Source organism: Bos javanicus, chromosome 11 (genome assembly GCF_032452875.1).
Source record: "Bos javanicus breed banteng chromosome 11, ARS-OSU_banteng_1.0, whole genome shotgun sequence".
Classification (NCBI taxonomy): domain Eukaryota; kingdom Metazoa; phylum Chordata; class Mammalia; order Artiodactyla; family Bovidae; genus Bos; species Bos javanicus.
Window position 1 is genome coordinate 72,560,977 of NC_083878.1, and position 20,865 is coordinate 72,581,841.

Here is a 20,865-nt window from a genome sequence, read left to right on the forward strand (position 1 = left end):
CCATTCTACCTAAAATTCCCTCATTAAGGCTTTATTTTGGAGGCTAAGAAATAAGTACAAGCAACCCCATAGTGGGCTTCCCAGGTGGCGCTAGTGGTAAAGAACCCACCTGCCAATGCAGGAGATTTGAGACATGGGTTTGATCCCTGGGTTGGGAAGGTCCCCTGGAGGAGGGCATGGCAACCCACTCCAGTATTCTTGCCTGGAGACTCCCATGGTCAGAGGAGCCTGGTGGGCTACAGCCCATAGGGTCGAAATGAGTCAGGCATGACTGAAGAAGTGACTTAGCACGCACCCATGACCCCATGGTATTGGTAGCAATAATTTCACTCACTCTTTAGTGTGAAAGTGTTTGATCAGTAACCCCCCAATCTCTGCCCGAGTTAGCCTTGATGCAGATGGAAGGGTTTGAAGGCACAGTGGGCTCTCAGTGGAGCCAGAGAGCAGCCTGAGAACTCCTCAAAGATACATTGGCCTTGAATAGTCCTTTGAAATGTGATTTTGTGAGTCCATGGTTCCAACAGCCAAGGGTTCCAACGTGGAGAGTAGGCTATGGTGTTCCAAAATGTAGCCAAGAAAATAAGCGACCAATGGTGGGTGGGAAAAGCCTAGTCCAACCCCATCTCCCGCCCTCCTTTTGTATCTAATGTCTTCCTCTAACTATTCCTGTTTCAGATAACTCACCCCAACCTTGTCTTAGAAATTTGGCACCAAAAAACTTGGTTTTGTTCCCACCAGGAGAAAGGACTGACTATTAGCTGTTGGGTCACTGAGGCTCCTGTCTCTCAACACTTTTTTTTTTTGACCAGACCGCAAGGCATGTGGAACTTCCCTGACCAGGGATCAAACCTGTGACTCTTGCAGCGGACATGCACAGTCTTAACCACTGGACCACCAGGGAAGCATTCAGCATTTTTTTAATCTTCAAACTCTGTTCAGGCCTCCCAGTGAACTGCCACCTTCCACACAACACAAGTGAAGAACCAAAGCTGAGTTTTTTGGCCGTTTTTTAGTGGCTAAAGCCTCACCCCAGCCACTATGGAAGAAAAGGTCCCCCCACCAAACTCCCTCTTCTTTGAAGAAACACAACTGAGACCAAGCGAGAAGTAGCTATAGTTTAATACAAACCTGCACCAGAACACAATGAGTCGGGCTGTTTTGTGTTTGCCTCAATCGGGTGGCCAAAGCACAAGACCATGTGCCGTCCTGGGGTTGACACAATCTTAGCACCATGACGTTTACAGAGGAGTGAGGAAGTCACTTGGGTGCTGGGGTGTTCGAGGCTCCATCCCGACCCCAGGCTGTGCTCGCCGCCTGGGTAGCTGGAAGGGGTTTGGGTTTCCGAGTGGTTTCTGTGGTTTCTGGGTCAGTATTGGAAAAGCCCTCATCTCGGCATTGGCTTGACCGAGACCTACTGTGGACTCCTAGCACTACACACACGCACACATACACACGCACACACGGTAGCACAATTTTCTGGTAACTTAACCCCACAAACCTAGAGAGCAGCTAAGGCAAGAACAACAGTATTTATTCAGCAAGTACAAGACCAAGTTTGAGAGCTGCATTCAGTGCAACCAGAGACCCTTTTCATTCCAACCAGGAGCCGGTGGGGCTGGTGATGGGGCTGGCTGGAGCTCAGCACAGGGGCAGGGAATGGGTGACAGGGCTGACCTTTCATTCGGTTCCTTGAACCTCCTTCTGATTCTCATCTAGATGCTCCTGGGCAAGGGTGGGTCTATGTAAGGGTCGGGGGTGAATGAAGTGGAAGGCCTTCGACGGACCACACCAACAGGTGGTCTCCCAGAGCCACGGACCACGCATCTCTCGGGCGGAGGCACTCAGAGAAGGTAAAGCTTTCCTGGCCCAAGCAGGGATGCTCTGCCCGCTGGCTACCACCACTGCTTGGCTCTTTGGCATCTGCCCAAGGCCCATGACCCAGCAAGGGCTGAAAGGGATAAAGATGATGTGCATTGTACCAAGGGATCAGTGTCACGGTTTCCCAGGCTTAGATCCCTACTGACTGTCCCCATAGCTACCACTCTCCATGAGTGCCTTTGCTGCCTCTGCTTCCTGGGTTACCGTCTGGGTCCTCTCAGCCCCTAAGTGAGGAAGGGGAGCGTGAAGGGAGGGGTGAGGATGAGGAGGCAGCTCAAACCACATGGCAAGCCTCCAGCATGTAACTAGTTCTGGCTCAAATAGTGAATATGCATTAGTTTGTTTACAAGAAAAATCTATCTACCTGTGCAAAACAAAGCAGAATGCCTACTGGGGAGTAAGTCATCTAGCTAGTTAAACTCTCAGCGGGGGATCTGCAAGAGATGTCACTCCACTCCTTCCGTCCACAGCTGGGGTAGACAACCAAGTTCTAAAAAGGGCAGTCTGGACCTTTCTGGAGTCAGAGGGCCTGAGCTTTCTGGGCCACATCTGAGAAATGGGGAGAATAATTCACGCTTTGTGGTTGTGAGGAGCAATTGAGAGCTCATATGTGAAAGGGCTTTGAAAACATGAAAAGCACTGCAGAAATGTGCAGGGTATGACCACTGGCCCAAGAATCCAGGAGCCGCGTGTCAGCCCAGGTGTGATGTGACGTCATTCCCCAAGGGGGAACAAGGCTTAGCAAGGGCAGCCTCTAGTGTTTCCATGGAAACCTCCTAGAGTTTTGGAGGCAGGGGAGGCCCAGCTGAGAGGAGATGGAGACCACAAGCAGGTGAGGGCGAGGTGCTGACCACAGGAGACCGCAGACCCTGTGTAGCACTGTTGGCTATAGCCAGGTCCTACTGGCCTGGCCTCCTACCTGGCATACAGCCAGCCTGCTCCCCCTATCATGCCCCTCCCACCTCTTCCCCAGCAGGCATGAGGCCTCTTGCCAATCACACGGGAGGAGCAACTGGGCCTCTGTCCAGCAGGGGGATACCTACAGGCAATTGGGTGTGTGTGTGTTGGGGGGGGTGGCTAGTGCTGGGAGTGACCAGGACCACACATGGGAAAGGCCACCTTGCTTCCTGAAGGTCTCTAGGGCCAGCATTCCGGGCACCCTCTCAGGATGCAGGAAACCAGGAGGGGAGGGGGCACCGGAAGACTCCAGATAGGGAGAGGAAGGGCCCCGAGAGTCCAGTATGCCCCTCTGGCCCCTGTTCTCAGTGCCCTAGGCTGTCTGGTTGGTGTCGATGCAGCATCTCTTAAGGTCCACATCTATTCCTGTTTCTATGCTATGCTAGTGACACAAAGCACCGTCAGTTTTCACAGGATGCACAAACAAGTCAAACCAAACCACTGCGCAAACCAAACGTGCAAAACGAAATCATATACACGCGCCTGGCACCAGCCTCACGCCCACCCGGCCAGCCCTTCTGGGCCTGGGACTGCCGGGATTCGGGGATGAGGCAGCCAGCAAAGGGCGCAGCGTGTCCCAGCCACTCCCAAACAGGGGCAGGAGTTGAATCGGGAGAAACAGGAGGTCCTGGGGCACGGCTGGGATACGGACACCTGTCTGACTTGGGGAAAAAGACTGAGGGGCCGAAGGGGATCGGGGAGGGGGTCCTTTTCTTTTAAAACACATCTGCTAAAGTGCTCTGGACAACTGGCGGGTTAGCCAGGGGCAGGGCACTAAGGGCGGGGGTTGCCCAAGGCCAGCAGGGGGCGGGTGCGAGGGAGGGGCAGGGCCAGGCTCTATGCAAGTGGGCTCTGTGCATAGTATGGGCTTCCTGGGCCCCAGGGAAGCCCGCTGGGGCCGAGGCAGGAAAGGACTGCAGCAGGAGGAACACATCTCAAAGTGCCTGTTAGGGTTGGCTCGAAGCACAGTGAATCACGTGTCAGACATGGGGAGGGCCCCTGGGTCCCGGGGCCCCTCAGGTGGTGAGCTGCCCAGCGCGGCCTCTCCCGCCCCACCCCTGCAACTGCGGCCGGAGGGCGTGGGGCTGGTGGCGTCGGAGCATCTTCACTTGGGGGGCTGGGCAGTGTCTTTACCAAATGCCGCTTGACCTGCCTCCGGGGGGAGCGAGGATCCGAGCCGAGGCTCGCTTTGGAACATGGTCATCGATCTGAGAACCTGGAAGGAAGGAAGCAGAGGGTGAGTTCCCCTAGGTAATAAAACCAGGTCCTCCCGTGCTTAGATGTAATTTAATCCTCAACACAACACCATCCCATTTTACAGGTGGGAAGACTGAGGCTCAGGGAAGTTAACTTGCCCACTGTCCCATAGTCTATGAGTATGTAAAGCCTGGACTTGAACCTCGGTCTTCCTGATTCAGAGCCTCCACGGTTAATTAACTGCCTTGCTACACCTGCCTTCACCACTCCCAGCCCTGGAGGGTAAGTACCCTCTCTCGTCAAGCACACAGACCATGGAGCCGCCTGTTAGCAAGTGTGCCTTTGTACATATGACTCAGTGAGCAAGAGAGGGAGGAGGGGGCGCCATTGTCTTGGAAAAACAGAACAGCACCTTCAAAGGCCCCCACGTCTTGAAATCTCGAGGCTTTGAAAAGAAGTCCTGGTGCCCCAGGGAGTGCCATGGAGCATTGTTCCGCCTGTCTCACAGCAGACAGGGTTTGAGGCGAGGGAAGGTGAGAGGCTGCCTGGTGTCTGCTGCACCTGAGAGCGGTTCTGTCCAGTCTTGGCTCTACCCAGACTTGGGTGGGAGCAGAAGCCAGGGGCCCGAGGAGACTGGCACCTCTCAGGCCTGGACGCTTCTCCTGGGGCTGACCCCGGCGGGAGGGGCCAGGCCCAGGCAGCCTGTGGGGAGCGACACCTCCTGGATCGGCCAGGCGGGGGCGCCCACGGACACTCCACACGGCGGACCTCTTTCTGACTGCACTCGGTCCCCTCACTGGTGGGAGTTTTAACAGTGGCCCTCAGGGCGGGGGAGAAGTTATCTCTGTAGTGAGATTGGCTCTGAGATGATGGGGGAGGGGTGTGGAGAGGACCTCTCCCCACAAAGGCCAGTCAGCAACTCAGACAGGAGCCACTTGAGCTGCTCTCAGCGCACGGTTGGGCACAAAGGAAGCCCAGCGGCCAGCCGTGCCCCTTGGCAGCCCTGGGTATAGCTCTTTGCCTCTCAGATTAGGCTGGTTTGCGGCGGTGTCTCCCTGTCCCCAGGAGAATCCATGCTCTGTGTGGAGACATGTGGATCTAGGTCCTCTCACCCTCTGGCCCCAGCACAGAGCCTGCAGAGCAGAGGCTCAGTCTGCACCCGGGCTAGTCCTGGAGGCAGTTCAGCAAGACCCAGCCCTGACCCCTTTCACGCGGGGCTCACACTTTCCAGCAAAGCTGCTTGCAGGTCCAGGGCACCTTATGGGCCTCTGCCTGTTCTCCAGGGAAACTTGCGGTTTATGCCCGCAATGATCCCCACCTTTAACTACCACTGAGCACCTGGCAGGCATGCAGCTATCAACAGTAAAGTCTCTAAGCATAGACACACCCATATATTTCTGTTTTGTATATTCTATACAGTACAACTCCTGGCAAGAAAAGAAGGTGGCAGAGGAGCAAACAGGCTAAAGATGAGGGAGGAAAGGGAAACACCATGTCTTTCAGAGAGGCTGGTGAGGACGGGGTGGGAAATGCGGGTGCAGACCCATGTGGCACAGAGTTAACCCTTCTGAGGTCTGATCATCTCTAGGGGCACCCTACGTGCCAGGCCCTCAAGATGTTTCAAGGGATGAAAACATTTGAACTTAGTAACCGTGGGGCAAGCCCCAGAAGAGCCGTGGCCGGGTGGAGTGGCAGGGCCTGTAGACTGGGAGAGCCCTCCTTTCCCATCCCCAGTATTTGTGTGTCTCTAACAGGGGACCCCGGAAAAGGCAATGGCACCCCACTCCAGTGCTCTTGCCTGGAAAATCCCATGGACAGCGGAGCCTGGTGGGCTGCAGTCCATGGGGTCGCTAAAAGGCGGACACGACTGAGCGACTTCCCTTTCACTTTTCACTTTCATGCATTGGAGAAGGAAATGGCAACCCACTCCAGTATCTTGCCTGGAGAATCCCAGGGACGGGGGAGCCTGGTGGGCTTCCGTCTATGGGGTCGCACAGAGTTGGACAGGACTGAAGCGACTTAGCAGCAGCAGCAGCAGCAACAGGGGACCCAGGACTCATCACTGGGCAGAGGATGGGAGATGGAGGGAGGAGGTGGAGTAAGCCCCACTGCCTGGGTGGGACTCCTGACCCCTCCTCCCGTCTCCCTACACCCCACTGAGGTGGAGACACAAGTGCCAGGCCAAGTGGCCCTTGCTCTTACCAGAAAGGCTGAAACTGGATTCATGAAGGTCCCTCATGCCCCCATGTCGGGTGACAGGCCGGGTTGGAGTGTCTGCCAGTGGCGTTCCCATCTCTTTTTTCCCAGGATGCACAATGACAGCTACATCCCCCAGGTAGGGCGTGCGGTCCACTCCCCTCACCTTTAAGGTCTAGTGATGGCAGAGAAGGAGAAAAAGGGAAAAGATGATACCATCAGAGCACGAACACCCTCAACCATCAGGGCCAAGACACCACCACCACCACCAGAGCTTCCCTGATGGCTGATGAAGGGTCTAAACACTGCCACTCTGTTCAGAACCCAAATTATTGCACGTGACAAAGCCTTCCTACATCTTGAGCCCAAGGGTAAAGAATCCTCTTGTACTTCCTAAACAGGGCATATGTGTGAGCATGTGCAGGTATGTGCATAAAGGAGATATCCACTGGCTCCCCCTTGACACTGGTAGAATGCTTTCCAAGGCAGCAGGTAGGCTTCGGAAATATTCCGCTTTAGAGAGCATCCCTCACGTGGAGCAGTGATCCCTTCACTGGCCAGGCTCTCAAGCTGTTGTTGTTCAATCACTAAGTCATGTCTGACTCTTTGCGACTCCATAGACTGCAGCACACCAGGCTTTCCTGTCCCCTGCTGTCTCCTGGAGTTTGCTCACATTCATTTCCATTGAGTTGGTGGTGCTGTCTAACCATCTCATCCTCTGTCTCCCTCTTCTCCTTTTGCCTTCAGTCTTTCCCAGCATCAGGGTCTTTTCCAATGAGTCGGCTCTTCGCATCAGGTGGACAAAATACTGGAGCTTTTACTGGGATCGATCTGACAACTTTGTGGGAATAGAGGCTAAATACAGCTGATTTGAAGATTAGAATCCCTCATTAGCAATAGTAGTTAATTTTTTACTCACAAAGGCAGTGGAATTAAGAACCTATATTCTGCAACCAGACTGCCTATGTTTCACTCCCAGTTCTGTTACTTGGAAGCTGTGTGACCTTATGCAAGTTACATAAACTCTCTGTGCCTGTTTTCTCACTTGTAAGACTACAGAGTTGTTATGAGATCAAATGAAATAGAACACGTAAAGCTCTGGCACATGGTGAGTGACACAAAAGTACCAGCAGTTGTTATTATTGCAGAGGTCATTTATGGGGCTTTATCATTTTAAAGGGTGGTATTGTGAGAGGAAGTGTGTTGGGGTGTGTGCATAAGGTCTGAAGGAGCAGCATATATAATCTACACCCCAGGCACTCATCAGAGACAGAACCTCAATCTCCTTGCTGCTCAATGCTTATTGAAAACCTTGAGAGAAACAATAGATATGGGTGATTTCTGGAATGCTCCTCAGCTTACATATTCCTTTGTATTCTCCAACAGATGTGTAGTTGAGCTCAGCCCTCAGAATGTCAAAGCTGGTCTAGAGTGTTTTAGCCTTTACCAGGCTGCACTTTGGGGTCCGGGTGGTGTAGGTGGGAGTATGGACCTGGTAAGCCCTGGGTGAGTGACTTTGGCAGGTCTGGGAAGCCCCTGGCTTCCTGGCTTTAGATACTAGTCCCAACCCCAGGGCTGGTTTCTCCCCGAGGACCCTGCTCTGTATGGACTGCTTATTTATAATTTGGGGGAAATTAGGTTTTCTGCATACCTATATTCTATTGTGTGCTCAGTCACTCACTTGTGTCCGACTCTTTGCGACCCCATAGACTGTAGCCTGCCAGCCTCCTCTGTCCATGAGGTTTCCCAGGCAAGAATACCGAAGTGGGTTGTCATTTCCTCCTCCAGGGGATCTTCTCCACCCAGAGATCGAACTCGTGTCTCTTGCATCTCTTGCATTTTGGTGGATTCTTTACTGCTGAGCCATTGGGGAAGCCCTTCGTTCTGTATGTAAGGGCTATACTGGAGAATAGGAAATAGAGATGGCTTTTTCTTGAGGACCTTACTTTGTCATTACAATAAGTGCTTTGGATAAAGGGATTCTGAGTTAAATTTATGTCAGCCCTAGAAGCTGGGCTTTTTCACTGTGGCTGGCCCTCAGAGCAGCACAAACTGGTATCTGTCTGACATTTTTGTGAGGTTGGCTTTTAGAAGGGCTTCAAACACTTTCTTTACCCTCTTTTGACCCTATTTCCTGACTAAAATGTTCTTTTTTGGGAAAGTCACAGAACTATTGACAGATATTTTTTTTTGAATTGAGATATAATTCACATACCATAAAACTCACCATTTAAAAGTATACAGTATAGTTGTGTTTAGTGTAATTCACAAGGTTGTGCCACCATCACCACTGTGTAAATTCAAAATATCTTCATCACCCCTCAAAAATCCCCATACTCATGAGCAATCACTCCCATTCTCTCTGACCAACCCTAAGCAACCACTAGTCTATTTTCTGTCTGCGGATTGGCTTCTTTTGGACATTTCCAGCAAATGGAATCATATAATATGTGGTCTTTTGTGACTGGATTCTTTCACTTAGCATAATGTTTTTAAGGTTCGTGCATGTTGTATATAGCATATATTAACACTCCATTCCATTTCATGGCCGAATAACATTCCATTGTATGGCTATATTAACACCACATTTTGTTTATTCAATAGTTGATAGGCATTTGAGTTGTTCTCACTTTTTGGCTATAAGGAAAAAATCCTGCTATCAACATTCATGGATAAGATTTTTTGCAGACATGTGTTTTCATTTCTCTTGAGTATGTCCATACCAAGAAAGGAATTGCTGAGTCATTTTGGCAACTCTATAACTTTTTGGGAATTGCCAAACTGTTTTCCAAAGTGGCTGCACCATTTTACATTGATTTTACAGTGAATGAGCGTCCCGATTTCTCTACATCATCACTGATATTTTTTTCCATTTTCTTATTTTAAATCATTGCCACCCTCTGTCAGATAATCTTGTGTGTGAATGGATCGCTTTTCCATCTCTTTCTGGCATGTCTTCCAGAGGTGGGGCTGAGGCCTCCTGCCATTGTCCCCATCTGGGAAGCATAGTGGAGATGGGACCCTTCACCTACCTGAGAGATCCTGAGTCTGCTTTCAGACTGAATACTGGGATAACTACAGTCATGCTTTGTTTGCGTAGTCCAAGTCTGCTCCCCAACAGAAGACCTGGATTGGGGCTAGGGCTCCTAGGCCATTGGTCATGGTGTTTCTAAGAACACCCACCATTTCTGGACAGAATCTGGAAATAGCTAGGCAGCAGCATTTTGAATCATGATGATAGTACTTTCTGCCAGAGGGGAAACCGCATGATGCTTCCACCTGTCAGTTTGTCAGACTTGTTATTTTCTGGTGATTTGGGTCCTCCACCACGAGGCCGGGGCTGCTACTGGTTCCCAGCACCTGGAGTTGTCAGGAAGGTCAGTCAGTCAGTCAGTCAGTTCAGTCTCAGTCATGTCTGACTCTTTGTGAGCCCATGAACTGCAGCACGCCAGGCCTCCCTGTCCATCACCAACTCCTGGAGTCCACCCAAACCCATGTCCATCCAGTCGGTGATGCCATCCAACCATCTCATCCTCTGTCGTCCCCTTCTCCTCCTGCCTTCAATCTTTCCCAGCATCAGGGTCTTTCCCAGTTGAGTCAGCTCTTTGCATCAGGTGGCCAAAGGATTGGAGTTTCAGCTTCAACATCAGTCCTTCCAATGAACACCCAGGACTGATCTCCTTTAGGATGGACTGGTTGGATCTCCTTGCAGTTCAAGGGACTCTCAAGAGTCTTCTCCAACACCACAGTTCAAAAGCATCCATTCTTCTGTGCTCAGCTTTCTTTATAGTCCAACTCTCACATCCATACATGACCACTGGAAAAACCATAGCCTTGAGTAGATGGACCTTTGTTGACAAAGTATTGTCTCTGCTTTTTAATATGCTGTCTAGGTTGGTCATAACTTTCCTTCCAAGGAGTAAGCATCTTTTAATTTTATGGCTGCAATCACCATCTGCAGTGATTTTGAAGCCCAGAAAAATAAAGTCAGCCACTGTTTCCCCATCTATTTGCCATGAAGTGATGGGACCAGATGCCATAATCTTAGTTTTCTGAATGTTGAGCTTTAAGCCAACTTTTTAACTCTCCTCTTCCACTTTCATCAAGAGGCTCTTTAGTTCTTCACTTTCTGCCACGCCGCATGAGCGCAGCAGCTGAGATGGCACACAGGAAGGCCAGGGCAGTCCTCAAAGATAAGTCTGGACAGTCAATCCCAGAGCAGTGAGGGAAGAGCCAGTTCTTTTGGGTGAAACTCTCCCAAGCGTTCGGTATCCCTGGAGATGAGGAAGGAGCCTCAAGCTTCACTGAACACCTAGAGTGCTAATGGAATCCAAGGACTGGGTGAAATTCTCAAAAGAAGACCTCAGGCTACCCCCACATGGCAGTGAGCTATTTCAGACCTGCCCTGATCCCTTCAGTGTTGGAGACTCAGCAAAGCCCACCCACTCCACAGCAGACACAGGGCAACTGTGGGGAGTTTTGGGAAAGAGGATCTCCAGTGCAAATATGATAACCCTGACTAAGCCAGAAGCCCCCTGCCCTGAGGGACCACAAGAAACCTGGGTGTCAGGATAGCTGTGAGCACCTCATAGTGTCCCTGGTTCCAAGGGACTTGGGGACCCCTCCCAGTAAATTTTACTCTGTTACAGGTGCTCCTTTTCTGCTATTTTGATTGTTCCCAAAGTGACTATTCAGGCAATAGGATTCTGGTGGAAAAAACAGTGAGAACATCTTTGAGATTTACAATAGTCATATAAGAAGTCCCCAGCAGGGGTCTTCAACCCCTTGCCACATGTATTCTCCCCTCTCCCTCACCATACCTTTTCTCTCTGGACCAGTTTCTTGTAGACAGTGTCTGGGAAGGATCGCAGGGGACAGAACTTGCCGGTGCCTTCAGCACACATGAAGACGCCGTTCTCGTACACGACCCGGCCTCGGCTGATGGTGACCAGCGGGACGCCATGGCAACGCATGTTCTCGTACAGGTTGAAGTCTCCTCCCTGCACCTGGGTGCTGGCGGAGATGGTCCTGGTGGGAACGCAGTGGCAGGAGAGAATGCTATGAGAGGAGGTAAAGCTGTCACAGCTCAAGGGAAGGGAAGGTGCTCAGGGGAAGAGGCGATGACGCTCAGTGGAAAGGAAGGACTCCCAAAGGCTAGAGTGAATTATGTCACCACAAAGTTATCTGTTGAAGTCCCAGTCCCCAGTACCTCAGAACGTGACTATATTCGGAGATAAGGCCTTTAAAGAACTAATTAAAGTAAAATGAGGTCATACAGGTGGGCCCTAATCCAATCAAATGGGTGTCTTTATAAGAGGAAATCGAGATGCCAGAAGTGCACACACAGAGGCAGTGCCATGTAGAGACACAGGGAAGAGATGACCTCTATAAACCAAGGGTCTCAGAATGAAATCAGCCCTGCTGACACCTTGATCTTGGACTTCTAGCCTCCAGGACTGTGAGAAAATGAATTTCTATTGTTCAAGCCTCCTCCTATTTTGTTATGGGAGCACCCTAGCTGACTAACATACTGGCCTACACTCTAAGGGTCTTTCTGCCAATAGCAATCACTAACAGCCACACCCACAAGAGCAACAGGGACCAGCCCCAGGCTGGATGCAGATTCTGACTTCTCAAGTGCCCTAATGGAGAAGCAGGACAGGGATCTGGGCAAGGGGCTGGGCGGTGGTGCACAGGGAGAACTTTTTCTGCAGTTCAACTTTTTACCTTCAAAATCCCAGCACATTTTTGTCTTGTTCACTGTTAGCTTGTGTGTCTAGAAAAGTGCTTGGCAAATGGTAGCACTTAACAGATATTTGTTGAGTGACTGAATAAAGTTTAGTATTAGAAAACAATTCCCATCTCCCCTGGTCAAACCTCTGAGTAAACATGATGCCCTGTATCCTGCAGCTTGATAATTCCTGATGCATTTCATTTATTCACTCAAGTTGTATTCATAAATACTGTGGGTGTCAAGTGCTGTGCTCGAGAGAATGCACGCTCTCAACGAGGGAAGCAGAGGCTTGGTGGAAGAGCCTGGAACTGAGTGTCAGGACATCTGTCTGGTTCAGCCTCTTATTAGCTATGTGATTGGGGAGTCCCTCTACTCTCTGCTCTTAGTTTCTTCAGTGAGTGATACTCAATTGTGTCTGACTCTTTGTGATCCCATGGACTGTCGCCCACCAGGCTCCTCTGTTCATGGAATTCTCCAGGCGAGAATACTAGAGTGGGTTGCCATTTCCTTTTCCAAGTTTTTTCAATAGTAAAATGGAAGTAAGAACTCCAGCCTTGAGTGCTTCTCAGGGCTGAGATAAGCACATGAGATCATTGATGTGATGCAGCTGTGAAAAACTGTAAAGCTGTGCACATGGAGCTTGCCCTGCGGCAAGTCTTCAGACCTTCTTGTTCACTGTTGCATCCCTAGTGCTTGGACCATGGCAAACCCTCAAGTATTTGTTGAACTGAACACATCTCAGGGACATCCTGCTCTATGCTAGAAGTAGGGCAAGGCAAAGATGATGCTTTGGAGTTCTGTAACACAAGGTCCTTAAAAACCCCATCCCCCAGCCCTGGAGACAAGTAGCAGGCTTTACTTGGTGGCTTCGGGGTCCCACACCACCACATCGGCATCAGCTCCAGGGATGATGCGGCCCTTTCGGGGATACAGGTTGAGAATCTTGGCTGCGTTGGAACTGGTAACGGCCACAAAACGGTTCTCATCCATCTTTCCTCCAACCTGAAACATGGCCAAAGGCTCAGGTCAACCAAGGTCCTGTGTGTGCCTCACACCCCGTCACTGTTGTGAGCTTTTAGTTGGTCTGAATACTGGTGCTGGACAATGCCATGGGCATCATCTCGGATGAGACAATCTGCATGGCTCGGTTCCCATGTGCTCATTTCCTCCTCTCTCCTTTTTGTAACAGTGGTGGGTGGGCCCTTCTTCCAAATGGTGGCTTTCTTGGGGCAAATCTACCTCCTGTTTGTAAAACCAGGTCTACTCATGTGCTCACTATGGATAAATTGGGAGCTTTCCTAAATCCATGAAAGGACATATATTCTGTGCTGGAAAGGCATCTTATAGCCCCACCCATGAGTGCATCATGGACATTCTTCAAAAGGGATTCCTAGAACTTGTAGGTGGTCTAGGTGTTAAGAATCGCCTTCCAATGCACGGGACATGAGTTTAATCCTTGGTTGGAGAACTAAGATCCCACATGCTGCTGAGCAAATGAGACTGTCCACCCCAACTAAAGAGAAACCTGTGAGCCACAATGAAAGATCCCATGTGCTGCAACTAAGACTCAGCAAAGCCAAATAAATAAATTTAAAAAGGGATTCCTGAGCTGCCTCAGGGTCTTCCCTGAGCTGGTGGCTTAGCCTTGTGTATTTCAAATTTCTTCAGGCTCATCCCCTAAAACTGCATCTAATCTGTGATAGGTCAAGACCAAATTACTTATTTTTCAGGGGCAGAACAGGTGGTATTCAAATGAATTCCTAGTCTCTGTCTTTACTATTGGACGAAAGATACCAAGATCCTTAAAGAAAGTTCACATCCCCTGGCCCAGAAATCCATTTCTAGGAATCTGTCCTCAGGAAACAATTAGAAATGCTGACATACACTCATGAACAAAGAAATTCTGTGCAGTGTTATTGCTAAATGCAAAAATTTGAAGCAGTTGAAAGTTCCAAACACCAGGGAAGCCGTAACTGAATATGGTGCTTCCATGGGAGGAAATCTTGTTTAGTTATTAACAAAGATGTTTTTAAAGAACTTTTACTGATATAGGAAGGCACTCAAAATACACTGTTATATGAAAAAAAAAGATAAACCCAGTAATTAAAATAATGTATGCTGCATGCATAGAGCTTAGGAAGAAATATACCAAAATATTAATAATTTCTCAGTATGGAATTATGTTTTTTTCTAGTACTTTTCTGTATTTTCCAAATTGTCATGCTAGGACTTCTTACTTTTCTGATCAGGAAAATAAAAAAGACCTTTTCTGTTTTGTTTTTGAGTGAAACAAGAGCAGTAGTTGACCCAGCCCTCCTAAAGTGTGAAAATTCTTCTGCGGCCCAGCGCCGGGTGGGGTCCTGGGAACGTACCACGCCTCTCTCCCAGATGACGCTCATGCGGTCCTGAACCCCGGTCACACCGTGGGGGATCTTAGTGAAGTCCTCCTTGCCCATAGCTTTCTGCTTCGTGGTGAAAGGCCGGTGATCTGACGCCACAATGTTCAAAGTATCACTGGGTAAAGAGAAGGACATGACTAGTAAGGGGAGGGGAGGCCAGGGTCCCAGAGGGTGAGGACAGGGAAAAAGCCTTTGCTTGGGAACCTGGCAAAGCTGGTTTCAGTCTCCACTCTGATACTTCAGAGCTGTATGACCTCTAATGAGTTAATCTGTGAGAACCTCAGTTTACACATCTGCAGAATGGGGATATGTGCTAACCATGGCACAGAATGCCAGGGTCATAGAAGACATCGAGAGTAGTCTTTGGGATGTTGACTTTAAGAGTTAAGAGAACAAACAGAGAAAAGTTGAACTTAAAAGAGTTTAAAGTGAGAGGGTGGAGGTAGTTTTACTTCCCCAAAACATATACAAACTCCCTCTCATGTCCCTGCTCAACCCCCACCTGGCCCTGCTGGCAACAAGCACGTGCTTGGTAAAATACTCAAGTTCTATGTTAAGCTTTGTGGGAAGAGGATGGACAAGATAGAAGAGAAGCCTGGCTTGATGAGCCAGCAATGACATGGCAGTGGGTCATCGCCACTGCCATCCGTGACCATGGTCCTCAGATGGTTGCTGAGGCTGTGGTGGGTGAGGCATGCCGGGCTCTTGAGGGGCTCCTGGGCCAGCTCAGAACTTGGGGTGGAGACTTATGTCGGTGAGAGTTCACATGGTGGCAGACCCTCTGCCTGAGGAGACAGGCAGATGGCTGGCCCACGTTCAGAGATCTCTGTAGGCCTCAGAGGTGCGGGGAGGGATGCCTCCATTGCCCAGGCCAGGACAGCCTGAGGAGGAAACACCCTAAGAGGGCAGGGAGGGGCCTGGTGGGAGAGGGGACAGCACAGCAGGGGCCCTGGAGTCTAGTTTAACTTGGAGGAGTTACCAAGCCTTGTGTGTGCATGTGGGCCAACCGAGATGCGATCCTCAGAGGGGAATCTTTGCGCAGAAGGCATTATTTGGCTTGGTGAGGAGGCATATTCTTAAGGCTCTCAGACGTTCAGGGTCAGGCTGCACATGGGGCTGCCTCCACTAGGGGCCTGGCAGGGCTTTCCCCAAATGACTACTATCCTTGGCAAAATCCACAGGGACATGACTTAGCTCCTCCGTGGCAGGGCTGGCAGCTTCTGGTGCCAAAGATGCTGCTGTGGCCCCCCGAGAGACTGCAGGAGGGGGTCCTCCACTGAGCAGAGGGTTGTGTTCCCAGAGACCCCCCACCTCCCCCAGACCCAGAGAACCTGCCAGCGATGAACAGAATCTTCAGTTTTCACTCTTTCTCAGGCGTTCTCCAGACCCCTGGGTGGGGTTCAGATCAGAAAATGCTCATTAGAGTCAGGGGCTGAGGATCCATGGACCCCATGCTTTAACTGACAAGTCTAACTGAGCCCTCGCCTTTCTTAAAAGGCCCACACACGAGTAAGTGTTCGCTAGGCAGGAGTGAATGAGGAGGGCACATTCCAGAAGGGCTTTTGGGGACCCCCAGTGCTGCCAGGAATCTGGGAGATATGACACACCCATCCCTACTCTTTAAAACATCACTAACTTTTGTTAAGTACTTTAAAAATGTGCTGTCCTGTGCTTAGTTGCTCTGACTCTTTGAGTTGTATCCGACTCTTTGTGACCAGATGGACTGAAGCCCGCCAGGCTCCTCTGCCCATGGGGATTCTCCAGGCAAGAATACTGGAGTGGGTTGCCATGCCCTCCTCCAGGGGATCTTCCAAACCAGGGATCGAACCCAGGTCTCCCACATTGCAGGTAGATTCTTTACCATCTGAGCCACCAGGGAAACCCGCTTTAAAAATATATAAGTTCAAATGAAAGAGTTTCTGGTCTCTTTAAGAAGTCAGATTTTAAATAAAGGACAAATCCTGACATCTACAGATTGTACTTTTTACCCTGATATACCCAAAGAGATCATATCCTAAAATAGATCATTATAAAGCAGCTCATATTTTCTTATAGAAATACGTTAATTAGTGCGTGGGTTTTCTATCAAGTACTTTGCATAACACCAATTATCACTAAAATGTCATAAAAGCAAAATTACAGTAATCATGAATTCCTAAAAATGTTAAAAATATGCTCCAAATTCTATAAAATTATACAAGTTTACAATATGCACTGATTAAAAAAGAGATTCAAACTATTCTCATAATTATTCACATGAAATTATAATTCTGTTTAAATGAATAGAATTTAGTTGAATAATTTAAATAAATTTGAAAAAATAAGCTAGAAATAAAAACTTGAAATTATTCAATTAATAATACTTTTCTTCTTCTGCTTGTTTAAAGTCGTGTGGGTTTGGGCACTGTAATTTGGGTGGGCTGGGGAATTCATTACCTTTTTGTTCTTTCCGTAAATTTGCTTGTGAGGTATTTCGAAAGAGTTCTTTGACCTTGGAAAGGAGCCAAAACTATTATCATGGGTTCTTGATACTGGTTTGTTTTTGTTGTGTTGATAATAGTGAAAAGGAAGCTGGTTTTTCCCCCAAACAAGCATTTTTAAAAGTAAGAGCTGATCTACCATTTCTCCCTTTACTCTCTCAAATTGGTTAAAACTCTCAGAGCTGCCACTGCTCAGAATCTTAGCAATTTATGGGACAGATTATAATTACTGCCACTGTGCCACAACATATCCTACCCCTCCAGGGGCCACCGTGGCCCCAGGACTCTACCACCTGCACTCCAGTCACATTTGGAAAACCCCATAGTGCTCTTTCAGAGAAGGCAATGGCACCCCACTCCAGTACTGTTGCCTGGAAAATCACATGGACAGAGGAGCCTGGTGGGCTGCAGCCCATGGGGTTTCGAAGAGTCAGACATGACTGAGCAACTTCACTTTCCCTTTTCATTTTCATGCATTGGAGAAGGAAATGGCAACCCACTCCAGTGTTCTTGCCTGGAGAATCCCAGAGACCGTGGAGCCTGGTGGGCTGCCATCTATGGGGTCGCACAGAGTCGGACACGACTGAAGTGACTTAGCAGCAGCACAGTGCTCTTTAGGTTGTTAAGAGAGCAAGATGTTGAGTGGAAATTTTCCAGATGTTAGTCAACCAACCAAGACTGAAAACTAAGGACATGGATGAGATAAATGCCCCATTATCTAATGACAGCCACCTCCAACTGGGGCTGGTCACTTCCCTCAACACTCCCCACCATCATCCTAGCAGAAGTGTATCACCATCCCCACGTCTATAAAAGCAGAAAACAGGGAGGGCGACTGAGGTGTTTGGTAAAATGGAGGGTCCTGTGGTCTTGCCCTTCTTCCTGTTTTCATGAGTTGAACGGTGCTTTCCCTCTCCCCCAACTAGTCTACCTCAGAGTCAAGAGGAGACATTTGAAGAAGTTCACCTATGGAGATCAGAGGTGACAGGAGCAGGCACCTGCTTGGAAGATGGGTGGGTGGGCCCGCCTGAGCCTCTGAATGAGGAGAGTCAGGTCATGGGGGTGGGGCAGCCTGTAATCCCATCAGAAGGAGCGGCAAAGCTGCATGAGCTTCCTCTGGGCCCAGACTCTGCAAAAGGTGATGGGGCTTAAGCTGCAGGCCCAGGTTCTTGTTCACAGGGAAGCTGGGAAGGGGCAGGTTAGAGGAGGTAAAGATGGGGACTCCCCTGATGGTCCAGTGACTAAAACGTTGCATTTCCACAGCAGGGGGCCTGGGTTCGATCCCTGGTCAGGATCCCAGGTCCCAGTAAAGATACCACATGCTGCAAGGAAGATCAAAGATCCCGAGTGCTGCAACTAAGACCCAGCAGAGCCAAAGAAATAATTTTTGTTTTAAAAGGAGAAGTCAAGCTGGGCTCCATCTCCTGTGTCAGAGGATGGCATGAGAGTGGCTCAAGAGAGCCCTTATCTGGGCACATACCCTGCACAAGGAGGGCCCCAGAAGCCAGTCAACTTTCTTCCAGAGAAGAAGCAGCATCAGTTAGTACAGGGGTACAGGCCGTGCTTGGGTGTGGACCAGTGTCCCCACCCCTTTAATCCTAATGCCCACCAAATTCCCCAAGCTGAGAGTTGGGAGGAGAGGAGACTGACTTTTAAACTGAACTGGACTTTAATAACCAAAAGGGAAGAAAAAGCAATGGGTTTTACCATTACCTAAACCCTGATGCTGGGAGGGATTGGGGGCAGGAGGAGAAGGGGACGACAGAGGATAAGATGGCTGGATGGCATCACTGACTCGATGGACTTGAGTTTGAGTGAACTCCGGGAGTTGGTGATGGACAGGGAAGCCTGGCGTGCTGCAGTTCATGGGGTCGAAAAGAGCCGGACACGACTGAGCAACTGAACTGAACTGAACTGAAGGGTTACTAGAGGCAAGAATTTGCAAGCCAGTACTGGAGAAGGAAATGGCAACCCACTCCAGTATTCTTGCCTGGAAAATTCCATGGACTGAGAGGCTCCTCAGAGCCTGACAGGCCACAGTCCATGGGATCGCAAAGAGTCGGACACGACGGAGCAACTTTACTTCACTCACTGGAACCAAACAAAATCTTTCCATGTTTGTGTCCCACCAAAATCAGACTATCCATTGAAGCATATTATCTAGATTCAGATTGAATGGGAAAAGCAGTTTTGGAAAAACAGGAACTGGAGAAAAGAAGGTCTGGAGGAAGAGGTTAAGAAGAAAGAGGGAGAAGGTGTGGAAGAAAAAGGAAAAGAGGAAAGAAAGGAGGGAGCAACACAGAGGGAGGGACACACAATGAGAGTAAATCACGTGGGAAACAATGAGAGGGGGAGGTGAAGGAAAAAAAGAAAAAGATCCACAAATATTCTCAGATAAGTCAGAGTCTACATCCTACAGCTCCCCAGTGGTCTTCAGTGTATGAGAGCAAGGTCCTTTGAAATTCTGAATAGCTACTGTTCACAGTTTTATATCGGAGAAGGCAATGGCACCCCACTCCAGTACTCTTGCCTGGAAAATCCCATGGATGGAGGAGCCTGATAGGCTGCAGTCCATGGGGTCGCTGGGAGTCGGACACGACTGAGCGACTTCCCTTTCACTTTTCACTTTCATGCATTGGAGAAGGAAATGGCAACCCACTCCAGTGTTCTTGCCTGGAGAATCCCAGGGATGGGGGAGCCTGGTGGGCTGCTGTCCATGGGGTCGCACAGAGTCGGACACGACTAAAGCAACTTAGCAGCACAGTTTTATATACGCTCTTTACTTGTCTCCTCAGAAGCTCTCACTCCCAATCAAGTGGTCATAGGAGCACCATGGCACAGCAGGAGCTTTGGAGAAGGCAACACAAGCAAAACTCTTCCTTTGGACACAAGGAAACCGAACTTAGGTCAGACTGGGGGCCTCTACGATATCACCTTAAAGGTCTACAAATGCCCAGCATGGCCCGAATTGTGACACAAGGCTGCATCGTGGTCCAGCTGAGGTGCCTTACTTGGCCAGCAGGCTCATGAGGTAGGTTGATGTGTTGGTGTCCAGTCTCAGGGGAGGCACCGTGACGTAGGCGGCTGCATGGGACCAGTCCTGGTGGTAGTAGTGTAAGCCCGTGAGCGTGGCGTGTGCAGTGGTGGTCTCAGCCAGCACGACCTTCCCTGCAAGAAGAGGGGAGTCCGACCATCACCAGGAGGCCAGTGAACCTGGGGGAGCATTGGTCGGAGCCTCTCACTGGGCAGGGGAAGGAGCTGAAGTCAGAAAGGAAGGGACTAGCCTGAGCTTGGCTGGGCATTGGAGACCCCAGCTGCGGTCAAGGCCAGAGTGCTCCCGCGTCCCAGGAGACAGAGGCGGAAGGCTGGGTCCACAGCACAGGTGAGACCCTGGAGGAGGTCTAGCTAGAGGAGAGGTAGGAGACGGGATGCGGAAGGCAGTGTGGCGGGAGGGCTGGAAGGCCCTAATTTATATCCCCAGGTTCGTGACTGTGATCTTTTATGCTTGTTATCAGGCCCCCACTGGCACCCCAAGCCAGGCTGGGAGTACAAGCATGGACAAAGCCTTCAGGCGTGGCCAGGTGCTCAGACACACAAGTGTCCTAGGGCTGGTACACTGGGTTCCTGAAGGGGATGTCCAGCTCCGACACTGTCATTTCTCCAAGGACTTCATAGGCATTTCCCCCTGACATGTCCGCTGTAACTCATCCAGGATTTTATGTTGGTTACCAAGGCAACCACTAGCAAAACCCAAGAGACCAAAAAAACAAAACAAAACAAAACAAAACCAATTCATGAGTTGATTAAAAAACTTGGAAAATTTTTATCAATCTGAGGAGAGGTGACAGACACTTCTATAAAGCTGTTATGCATACAAATGTGCAGAGGAAAACCCTTATTCTAAGGGGCCAACCCCAGGCCTGGGCAGGAAGACAGCAGGAAAGAGAAGGGCAGGGCAGTCTCAGGGCCTGGCCTCAGGAGCCGGAAGGGGAAGTGCATGAAGCTGCTGGGCACCCCTCGCACA

The 20,865-nt window shown here is 49.8% G+C and overlaps 1 protein-coding gene across 3 annotated transcripts in view; it reads right to left on the minus strand.

The window, feature by feature from the left end:
* Positions 1–1,101: 1,101 nt before the first annotated feature.
* The window catches only part of DPYSL5 (dihydropyrimidinase like 5), an 89,680-nt gene continuing 69,916 nt past the window's right edge, over positions 1,102–20,865 (minus strand). For all 3 annotated transcript variants that reach the window (XM_061433051.1, XM_061433050.1, XM_061433053.1), the window contains 6 exons: positions 19,853–20,009; positions 14,335–14,476; positions 12,822–12,964; positions 11,049–11,256; positions 6,235–6,403; positions 1,102–4,051 (listed from right to left, as the gene is read on the minus strand). In XM_061433051.1, the coding sequence (XP_061289035.1) occupies positions 3,966–4,051; positions 6,235–6,403; positions 11,049–11,256; positions 12,822–12,964; positions 14,335–14,476; positions 19,853–20,009 (905 nt within the window). In that variant the 3' untranslated portion in view covers positions 1,102–3,965. The remainder of the gene's footprint in view (positions 4,052–6,234; positions 6,404–11,048; positions 11,257–12,821; positions 12,965–14,334; positions 14,477–19,852; positions 20,010–20,865) is intronic.